Source organism: Brachyistius frenatus, unplaced genomic scaffold (genome assembly GCF_029030835.1).
Source record: "Brachyistius frenatus isolate BFR_SWC_R1_liver_20210118 unplaced genomic scaffold, ASM2903083v1 Contig_3, whole genome shotgun sequence".
In the NCBI taxonomy this organism is placed as follows: Eukaryota; Metazoa; Chordata; class Actinopteri; family Embiotocidae; genus Brachyistius; species Brachyistius frenatus.
This window is the reverse complement of record NW_027210602.1, coordinates 2,169,158-2,180,388: the sequence shown is the minus strand read 5'-3', so window position 1 is coordinate 2,180,388 and position 11,231 is coordinate 2,169,158. Positions and strand designations below refer to the sequence as shown.

At 42.4% G+C, this 11,231-nt stretch overlaps 2 protein-coding genes across 4 annotated transcripts; one reads left to right on the top strand and one right to left on the bottom strand.

The window, feature by feature from the left end:
- The first annotated feature begins 42 nt into the window (after positions 1-42).
- Positions 43-2,208, top strand: fam136a (family with sequence similarity 136 member A). Its single transcript, XM_069702743.1, has 3 exons — positions 43-328; positions 445-585; positions 1,546-2,208. Exons 1-3 carry the CDS (start codon positions 242-244, stop codon positions 1,732-1,734), a joined length of 417 nt encoding a protein of 138 aa, XP_069558844.1. The 5' UTR covers positions 43-241; the 3' UTR covers positions 1,735-2,208.
- Positions 2,209-2,312: 104 nt separating this feature from the next.
- On the bottom strand, positions 2,313-10,039 carry gmcl1 (germ cell-less, spermatogenesis associated). Of its 3 annotated transcripts, XM_069702733.1 has the most exons (15): positions 9,725-10,039; positions 8,509-8,691; positions 8,269-8,392; positions 8,035-8,131; positions 7,847-7,944; positions 7,629-7,741; positions 7,482-7,547; positions 6,709-6,793; positions 6,523-6,613; positions 6,301-6,441; positions 6,082-6,151; positions 5,904-5,979; positions 5,648-5,793; positions 4,933-5,020; positions 2,313-4,835 (listed from the first exon to the last, which is right to left on the bottom strand). In XM_069702733.1, the coding sequence occupies exons 2-15, from the start codon at positions 8,682-8,684 to the stop codon at positions 4,695-4,697; spliced, it is 1,512 nt and encodes a 503-aa protein (XP_069558834.1). In that variant the 5' UTR covers positions 8,685-8,691; positions 9,725-10,039; the 3' UTR covers positions 2,313-4,694. The 3 variants fall into 3 exon arrangements, with proteins under 3 accessions (XP_069558834.1, XP_069558819.1, XP_069558826.1); XM_069702718.1 differs by having other exon boundaries at positions 6,301-6,613; XM_069702725.1 differs by having other exon boundaries at positions 6,301-6,613; positions 8,509-8,686.
- Between the last annotated feature and the right edge of the window lie 1,192 nt (positions 10,040-11,231).

Below are 11,231 nucleotides of genomic sequence, written 5' to 3'. Positions count from 1 at the left end.
TTTTTTTTTTTTTTTTTTTGTAAAGTCGGTTGCGGAAGAAAATCGGAAGTGACGCAATCATCTGTCATCTTGAACCATGCTTAAATGGAGGTGACCTTAATTATTAGAAAATCGTTAAAGTAAAGAAACAGCTCGGCCGTGGACTCCGCTGGCACATCCCCCCGACAGTCCGGTCCGGTTTACATGATACACTCGTCCTGAACATTTGTGAAGACGCTTTGAGGGAGCAGCGCGAGCAGGGATGGCAGACGCACATCAGACACGCGTGCAGGTTGTGATCGAAGGCATGGTCCAAAGCCTGGAGAGGGAGAACATCCGCAAGATGCAGGTAGGTTGTCACATCTGCGGTAAAGTGTTTTGCACACGTGCACCAGCAATGACCGCTGCACAATCGGCACGTGTTCCTGTCTGGACGCTTAACGGTCGCTGTGTTGCCGCTTGCAGGGTCACATGTTCAAGTGCAGCGCAGACTGCTGCCATCGCTCCACAGACTCCATGTCTCAGGTGCATCACTGCATCGAGAGGTGTCACACTCCCCTGGCCAAAGCTCAGAGCCTGGTGACCGCGGAGCTGGAGAAGTTTCAGGTGAGGGACTCCTGCAGCACCTGTCGACACCCGAGAGTAAAAGTAACGACAGCTTTTCCACAGGGATATATGCAGCGACGGTATTCAAATTTGTACTTTGTCGAGGTAGGTCTCCCAAGTTAAGTAATAATGCAGGACCTGTTGTCATTTTGATATTAGTTCACATTGTAATTTAATAATGTGTACAAATCTGTAGAGTATTAAAAGAAAAAAAAGTTGGTGGGTTTTTGGGGGCCTGATTCTCAGGGGTCACTGAGCCCATAGTATACTTTCTCTTCACAGAAGTAACTGAAATGCTGTTAAAACTACAAGTTAAGAACGAGCACCTAATTATACATTAATTGATTCCCAAGGCTCAAGATTTTGAAAGTACTTGGCATGTAAATTGTACCAAACATCCTGGAGAACTTAACTCAATTTTTTATTTATTTATTTTTTAAATTTAACCTATATTTAACCAGGTAAAAAAAAAACAGTTGAGATAAAATCTCTTTCCCACTGGTGACCTGGCCATGAAGGCAGCAAAGTTAAAGTCCTGTGGATTTAGGCTGTGTCTCAGTTGCCTGTCTCTTCATGTAATCCCAGACCGACTCCGTGATGTTGAGATCAGAGCTCTGTGGGTGCCACGCCATCTGTTTCAGGACTCCCTTCTTCTTCCTGTGGCTGAAGCCATTTTGTTATGACTCTTGCTGTACGTTTGGGGTCGTTGTTTTGCTGCAGAGTGAATTTAAGATCAACTAGATGCCTCCCTAGATTTTGTAATGCGCATCTAAACATGTAATGTGCCTAAAATCGTTACATTTTCTTGACTGGCTCGATCCTTTAGACATTAAAAAAAAAAAAAAAATTTTACTTTCAAGTCACCTTCTCGCCTCTCTAAATCTCCAAACATGTCAACCGAGACTTACCTCCGTCTGTTGTTAGCAAGTCTAAAGCCTCCTCCACTCTCCCCCCTCCCAGGACCGTCTGACCAGATGCACGATGCACTGCAACGATAAGGCCAAGGATCTTTTTGACTCCGGCGCAAAGGATACAGCTGTTCGGTCGCTGATGGACCGCTGCGTGGGAAGTTGCGTGGACGACCACGTCAACCTGATCCCCAGCATGACCCGAAGACTCAAAGAGAATCTGGACTCTATAGAGCAGTGAGGAGCAGGACGGGTGGCTGTGCTCCGTCCTGGGCTCATTAAACGCATCATGCGCAGGAATAGTTGCCTGACGAATAAGAGGGCTGGAACACCGTAACAAGTGAGGAGAGAGACATCCGTCACTCTGAATGTTCATGTTGTGGAGATGTAAAACAGCCCACTGTGATATTTGCTATTGGAGCTGAAAGGTTTTGGCCTGTTAGGTCTTGGTTTATCTGCAACGTAAAACAAATTCAGCAATGCAGCCAGTTTGAAGACCTGCTGGTGTGGATTTTTTTTTTTATTTAAATGGTAAATTGATTCATTGTGGTGCCATTACCTTTTCTCAGCCATATTTAATCGTGGAAAACCTTCACCGTCATGAGCCCTCGCGTCCCTCCTTCTTTTTTTGTCATTTAATTGTGAGCTGTCGAGTATTTTCTGTGACCGTCTTACCTCTGAGGGTCAGTGTCTGAATTAAAAGAATGCAAACAGTTTTTGTCTTTTTTACTGCAGTACTCTAGTAATACTATGAACAGAAGCTCTGCATGCACATGGTGACACAGGGTGACGACAAATACTAACACTTTTTTTTTTTTTTTACATGTATTTTAATGATGACAGGAATTTTCTCAGTTATATACAAATGACGGTACAAGAAAGGCAACACTCAGGTGGCGGCCTGAGTAAATGGTATAAAAATGTACAAGGAAAAGTAAACACGCTGCAGACCGGATGTGAATCCCACAATCAACGTTGGAGGTCCAAATCTACGATATTGTCAGCGCTCATTTAGCACAGATGCTGAAAGCGGTTTAACTACGCAGCCAGTGTGGTGAAGTGAGAATAAATTCAAGTTTGCAGTAATGACTAATAGCGATACTAATAATAAAGCCAACTGTTGAGAGTGATAATTGCGATATGAAACAACTGCGTGGTAAGCTCACAGCTTAGCGTCTTTTGGTCCTTTACATCGTATAAATGTAGAATAACAAGAGATGAAGGGTACAGTTGTGATAAAATGGTTCACTCTAAACTTAATTAGATAGAAGCTCTTTGGTGACCAAGATTATTTTTAGACTTTGGACATTTATAATTAATATTCAGACTTTATGTCTGAGACCGACACACTGATCTTTGAGACGTCCTTTAATATTTACTCCAAAGATAAGTCAGTTTTGATCAAACTGTTTTTATCTCTAACAAGCATCAGCTGTTTTCAACAGAGATCAAATGATTCTGAAGTTAATATGTTGTACAGGAATGTTTGTTAAACTTCCTCAGTGACTGATGGATATAATCAATAACGGAGTAATCGGTACAACAGTCGTCTATATATCGAAGCGATATGTGGCAGGAAATGTCACAAAGTAGGACTTCAGCGCCGCAACAAAAACTCCATATTCTGTTCAAATTATGGAAAATGATATTTTGGGAGATGCCGCTACAGATAGATAAACACATCAGTGAGAGTGCAGCTGCAGTGGAGACCTCGATCGGAGGAGATGGGATCGTGTGATGGTAATATAGTGGGCAGATAGTAACTGCCCACGTGAAAGGGCAGTTTTATTGGCAGTGGAGAATTTTATATTTTCTTCTGCAAAAATACCTCCAGACAAACACAAATAAAGTAAAAAAAAAAATTTTTTTAAATGGCCAAATAAAATCCCCCTTAACTTTGAACTCAATGACAGTTGCAGCTTTACAAGCGAGTCATACCAACCAGAGTGAGCCAGCAGTACGTGTCTGCTTTACAACAGAGAAATCCCAAGATTTATTCATTTTCAAAATAATATGAGGTAACAACAGATTTACAATATCCGCAAACAAATATTGACCAAAACTAATAACACAAAAGGTAGTTCAAGTGTTGATGGAAGCAGTCTAAACAGTTCGGGCCACGTGTGCCAAACCGGAACCGACTCCACTGCCAAAGAAGAGCAGGTCGCTGGCTGAACACCAGTGAATGGAAATTTGACAGTGGAGCTGGTAAATACTGCAGAAAACATCAGGAAATCTGAGGTGTATTCATATTTCTGTGAGTCTCCACGAAGTAAAACGGTTCATTGACCTCGTAGTTTTGGTTCGCTGAGATGTATCATTTGATCGTGATGTTTTTCAGGTTTTACAAGTTGAATTTTTGTAGTTTAAATGAGGTGGTGGACAGAAGGCCTTAACAGAAGCTGCTCCTGAGGAGAATAACATGGAGACATGACTAAGTGAGACTGTCACAGTGTGATAAAAAGCACACCTGCTTTTACTGCACCTGTCAGTGACGTCTGTCTGGTATTGTCATCGGCTGCGCTCCTTTTGACGCTTTTTACAGAGCAGCGACGAAGAAGAAGGACGGATGCGGAGTTTACGTTCAACCAGACAAATATAGATGTATTTACTGAAGAATCCAACGGACGTCCACGTTAACACACAGTTCCTGTTGCCAAGAGTGGGTCAACGTCGTGGAAGCACTCTGAAATGTGATGAGACTATTCGGTTTCACTCTGCGGTGCTCCTCTCCCAAGATGCTCCCGTATTCCAAGAGGATAACGCCCCCCATACACACCGACAACCAAATCCAGGGTGCTTTCATTGACATGAATGTAAAGTCAGACACTTGTTGTGGGCTTCTCAGTCACTGATCCCAACACCATGCAGCCATTCTTTAAAAGTTTATAGGCGCAGAGTCAAGAGCAGATCTCAACCCTCTCCAAACATCTGGAGGTTTTCCATCTTTAAGAATGATCCAGCATCCCGACTATGAACTCCATGTATAAATAGTTATAACGCATAATGCTGAGTGGACAAACATTTTCCCCCGAACACCTCGCTGAGTTGAAGCGCATGCAGACGATGTGTCCGGTGTCACAATGGTGTTGACGATATGTTCAATGGTGTAAATGTGGCGGTGGATTGTACGTACAAGTTTGGGTCAGTGTCTCTGCGTTACCAGAGGAACGGGAGCACCGAACGGCTGCTCGCCAGGCATCAAGACACACTGCGAGGACTGCTGTCTGGTTCTGAGGAGTCTGGACGGTGGTCTGACTGGGGCTGTGTATAGAGGAAGTTACAGCACACGTAGAGGGGGAATGATAACAACCGGCTGTCCAGGTTCATCACCACACACTCCTGAGGGGTTGAAGGGAGAGCAGAGGAGTTATTAGGGAGTTTATGAAGGATAATGGAGAGACAATACAGCGATCTACGTCCGCAGGTTCTCACTGACCTGGTCTTTCTCAAGGATGAGAAGCTGGTAGCCCGTTGAGCGGCTGCAGACCAGCTTCCCACGGCTGTCAAAGGAGGCAAGACGTAACCTTGACAAATAAAAACAGACGGAGGTCATTTAGAGGAATAGAGGTACTCAGAAGGACACATGGCTTCTAGAGAAATAAATGGTCCTTCTGGGGAATTATGCATATTTGCTTTTCTTGCCGGGAGTTGAGATGTTTTACATCCCTGAGAGGTAAATGAAGCCTGAAAACAGAAGGAAACAATGGTAACACCTAATCTAATCGTATTAACTCGGCTCATAAACATATTTCTCAAAATGTCAAACTATTCCAAGTTCAGTTCATTATATTTATTTACAACAACCAAATAAGCTCAGGTGCACAATTCAACTATGATCTCAAATGCCTCACGGTTTCTATTTTAATTTCAGTAGACAAGATAACAGACTGCTGATCATTGCTTTATTATTATTATTATTATAACAACAACACATCACTTTTAATTCCAATGTAGCTGCTGAAGTCCAACATGCATCCTGAACTTTCTACAGTCAGTTCTCAGCAACTTTAACAAATGTGATGACACAAAATATTTGTTTTGTTTCAGAGTCAGCTTGTAGGCTTATTTATCATATTGATCGTACTAAACGATATCTATAGATAAGGAAATTGATTTGAAGCTACATGTTCCTGTGTGAATGCACCACTGACCTGTAGGCCAGATGCCTCCGAGGTTGTAGGCTCACAGCGCCCCCACATGGCTGACTCAAAGTATTCCTTTTAAATACGATGAAGCGGTTTGTGTAGGTCACCAGCAGGTCGAAGCCAAAGTTAAAGCCCGTCCACCGCCAGCAGTACTGAGAAAAGGAAAACATCACCTTTTTTTTTTTTTTCTGCAGAAATGAATCAAAATACACAAACTGTGTGGAAACAAACATCACTGCAACTGCAAGGCTGTCCAACTCACATCTCCATCTTTCGTCAGTTTTCTGCCACATCTCATGCTGCTACGCTCAAACTCCTCTTTGTTAGGCTCCTGAGGACTAATGACAAAGACGGTAATGTCATTAAAAGAGCATTAAACGTTCACTGCCTATAATATTAATCCACAGACTAATTACAATGTTTTAGTTTCAGGTTCTCACCCGTTGTCATTCTCAAATTCTGTCCGGAGCATCGCAAACCACTGTTTTTTGTAAACAGACGTTAGCCAATCTAGAATATAAAGTGTGAAGAGAAAAAACTTTAACAGTGCATAAAAGATAATACAGGGATGTTACGATACATAAAACAATATACTGCAAAAGAAGAGGATGCGGAAGCACATTCATTACAAAACTGTGTCAGACAGAGCCACGTATTACCAGGAGGCAAAATGTTGTCTCTCTCCAGGATGCGAGCGGACGCGAGGTCATTGATGATGTACTGGAGTCGCACAAGCTTGAACACGGGACAAAACGGTTCGCCCTCCTCGGTGTTCAAGAAGGGCTCTTTCTCACACAGGTCTGTAGGTGAGAGACAAACACGTGTAGGAGTAGCAGCAGTCAAACACAAGGTGAAGGTACAATCCGGATGCTTCACAGCACCTGTCCTGCGCTTGCAAAGCCAGGCGTCGGCGTCAGCCAGAAGCTGCTTGATGGGGCCGTCCCACGACGGATTGAGCTGCAGAAACATCCACTGCGGGGAGACGAAATGACGGGGAGTCTGATTACAACAGAGCTGACAGTACAGTGACTGTATCGGAGCAGGATGACGCGTGAGTGATTTCCTACCTTTTTCAGAGCGGTGTACACGTCCATCTCCACCTGCATCACGAACAGGTCCGAGGACTGGATGAGCAGCTCCATCACTTCGCTCCTGTGAACGCGGTTCGGTGACAAACGGAGAGCATGATTATTAAACTGTTACCTTAAAACAAAACAAAAAAAAACAAAAAAAAAACCAGTCACCTCACTGAAACTGGTCGCAACAACAACATGAATTTGTGTGCTAAATATATAACAGTAACGAATCAACGCAGAATAATGTTAGAAAGAGCTGTGGACTGACCTCATGACCACGAAGACATAACAATGAATCTACTTGTTTAAGAATCTGTTACTTTTTCCACATTTTCAACAAAATGCTCCAAATGTTTGTGCTTTGATTGTGTCAGTCTTCTACATCATCCGCTGGTTTGGCAATTTCACCAAGTCACGGCAAAAGTCAGAAAAACAGCGAAAACAGTCGGTAAACCGTTAGGAATCACGTTACCAAGTATGGAAAACAGATAGTTTACACGGACAACCAGATTAATAAGGCAAACAACATTGTAGCAAACAAAAGGAACCCTTCATTTACACCGTTTCCATCTGGGCGACGATATTGTCCCCCTCTACTGACCAATAACAGATCCAGAATTCATGAGGATGCCATTGGTCATTGTGTGACAGTGGCTCAGTGATGTTGTGATGAAATGCCTTGTGATTAGACTGCAAACCAGTTTCACCACGGGGACAAATAAAGTGTCTGTCCACCTCGAAACTGAAGACCCTCACAGACGTACCCAAGTTCTTTCATCAGCTCAACATTTTGGTGGGTCATCAGGTTGTTAAGAAGCCACTCAAGACACCTGCAGACAGAGATGCACATCAATACATGTGTATATATAATCAAAACGATAAGAGTAATTCAAATATATCTCAAATCGGACTTTTTCATGACTGAATCCAGGCCATAGATGCTCGCACAAGCGTAATAGCCACACACAGTCTTCGCACTGATGTTTTCCTTCATGGTTTCTCCGCACTGCTGGATCAAGCCATCCTGTCATAATTAACAGAACGAGAATTAATTAGGTTACTAATCATACGACTGCAGCATATTTTTCACATCACTCATTTCAGCTGACTTCCTTTAAAATGTACTGACCAGCTGTAGCATACAAGCCGCAGCGAGGATACTGACGACTCTGCTGGGCTTGATCAGAACATCGTCGCGGTACAGAGATCCAAATACGACTTGTAGACCTACAAGGACGCAGAGCAGTAAAGAGCCAGCGGCAAAACAAAGACAAAAAGCAACCCAGTTAACATCTTTTTTTTTTCTGTGATTCTTACCTTCAGTATCGATGTTCTGGTCAGGGATCTCCAAGTTGATCTCCATCATGTTGGACTCCTTCCAAGAGCCGCTGAACATACTGGAGAAATACCCTGACTGAAAGATGCAAGCAAAGAAAAAGGGACAACAAGGAGAAACAGAGGAAGGAAGAATATTAAATGATGAACAACAATTACACACATGAAAGACTGCATCACCTACTCTATTAAGATGCTGAGGTTTCTTGGTTTTACCTGACACAGGTACACTTTGTGGAGGTCCCACTCCTGTCCCAGAGCACAGATGCGAATGTCACTGTTTTCCCCATTCAGGAACAACGTTTGATAAATGTACTTTGATGTGCTTTTCAGTTTCTTCCTGCTCAAGGTTGGAAACCGCAAAACAAAAGCAGAAAGAAGAAACAAAAGCAAGAGTAAGACTAAATCCTGCCACCCTGAAGACACACGATACGGAACTTATTACTTGGTCCTTGCCTGCGAGGTGTATCTAGTATGGCATCGTCCTCCTCTTGTTCACTGTCACAGTCACACTGAGCATTTCGTTTCCTCTTCTTACACTCACAGCTGTGTTTGCGGCTGGTGCTTGCACCCTCTGCAGCCTCCTCTGGTCCCAGAGAGGGAGACTGGAACCTGCTGCCCAGACTTCCCATCTCTACCCTTTCAAAGAGACGTGACACAAACAGAACAGCTCTAACGTATCGTAACATTGCAAAAGAGCTGTAGAAGTCAAAATCATCAGAACAGGTTGTGTGTGTGTGTAATATTGTTTTATAGCTGGTGTTGCGGTTGTTCAGTTACTTTCCTTTAGGGGTCCAAATAACAGTACATTTATTGCCAAATTAGTCGAGACAAATCATTTGTTTTGTTCAACAATCCAACATCCAAAGTTTAATCGATTAGTTGATCAACAGAGAATTAATCACCGGCTATTTTGATCACGGATGATTATTTTCTAGAAAAGCAGCGCTACAATGTGAATATTTTCTGGTTCCTGTAGTCCTTCATGATGATAAACTGTACACATTTGGGCTGTGGACTGCTGGTTGGGACAAAACAAGACCTTTAAGCTACATCTCGGGCTTCGGGAAACACGGGACAATATTGGGTCACCATTCTCTAACATTTTTAAGGCCTAACAGCAAATCAATGAATTAAGAAAATAATCAACAGAGTAATCAATAAAAATAATTTAAAAAAAGAGATAATTGTTATTTGCAGCCCATATACAGTTTACAAAAAACAACCCTGTTTTGACTGTTCATGAAAGGAATAAAAGCCTTGGACATCACTCACCACATGTTGGGATACATTTCTTAAAATTATATTGGGATATTTTTGAAATCACCACTAAACATCACCAACATAAGAACAGCAGGTGTCCCTGTACAACCACGACAGTCTTCATCAAATAGGGATGAACTCCAGTTTAGAAGCAGGCAAATGGCATTAGATTGAACTTGTGAGTTTTTCCTGGTCTTTGTAAGAAAGGCCTGGCAAGGCTTTGAGATTTACGTGTGCTTGTATTTTATTTAGAAACTGATGAAATAACAAGTAAATACCTGAGTGACGTTTATGCGTCCACAACAGAGTCTGATGAAAGGTCACAAACAAACAAACACAAACAAACAAACAAACCAAACCAACCAGACCCACCGCATTATGACCAAAAGCGACGACTCGGATAACTCACCTGTTGATTATCGCCGGACGAGCTGAGGGGAAAGCGTCGGCTCCCTTGAAACGGTGAACACCGGCTGATTTGATCCGGTCGGACGGTGACGAGCCAGCTAACCACCGGAGCTAGCTTAGCTGCCAGATTCCCAAACAAAAGCACGTCTGAAACCAGTAACAGCGTCTCTTTTCACCGGCCGCTACTCCACGCAAAGCCCCCGGAGTGCAAAACTCGCTCTGGTTCCAGTCACATCTTTCACAATTGGAGCGAAAGTAAAGGCGGAGGCGGGAGATGATGTTTTACCCTGAAAATCTGCGGCTGCTTTTGTTATTCTTCTTCTCCCGGTGGTTACTAGCAACAGTTCTACGTCACACAAGCGGCAGCTGTGCTCAACGGCGCCCCCTACCGCTAGACGGAAGAACTACACCAACCTGGAGAAAGTCGGTCAAATATATGACAAATCAACCTGTTTTGTTAACACGCGTCTAATTGTGTTCAGTGTGATAGTGGTACCTTCCATACCTTGGATTTATCACAAGCCTTTAGTCAGATACTAGTCATCCCATGAGACTTGTAAATATTAAAACCTGTCCTCCAATTCTGCACAATTAAGCAGCTGGACCCTGTTGATTGGTTTATCTGTGTGAGTCCAATGGGCAATACCAAATCAATAAGCTACGGGTTCACTCTGGACGCAAACTTAAAAAATAAAAAATCTGGATTGTATTCAAACAGCCAAGACTCACAACTATCACTGAAAATGTTTACCTCGACATTTTATCCTGTAAAATTGTGCAAAAATATTTCGTTAAAATGTATAATTTTCAACTCAATACTTAAAGCGAAAGAGGACCAACAGTTCCGTATACAAAACACAACAGCAAGCATGCTTTGAGCATTTTTGTAACAATTTAAACTTTCGTTAACGACATAATTTGGTACACAAAAGTACATGTATTTTCTTTCCAACACGTGGGTGGTGAAATGGACAGGCAAGTGAAAACTAGTAACACAGTATGTTTAAACACAGCCTGCACGAAAAAAGCAAAACACCATGCAACTTAAATGTGTTACATTGCCTATAAGTTAGGTGTGTGTTGTCACATTTTAACTTCATGCCAAATAAAAAAAAGAAGAAGCAACATGTTTCCGTGATGCGAAAAAACCCTAAACAGCCTACACCCAGATGTCTGTCTAAGAGGTCACAAGTCCACAAGTCCTTTCTGTTTCAGACCACTTCAAAGCCTCTTACATCCACTTACTCTGAATAACCCAGGTAGACTGAAACCTCAATGAATGGAGGCTAATTTAACTTCTGAGTCAGATAAAGTGTTTAGTCTAAAGTCATCTACAATGGCCAAAACTGTTTCTACAGCCAACAGAGACCAAAAGAGATTGTCACCTTTCAACCCTTAAAGAAATAATCCCAAACTGTAAGGGATATAGCATTATGAAACAAAACAAACAAACATTAAAAGACGTATCTACACGGCTTTAAAGGCAGTTCTATATATAACAGGATTTT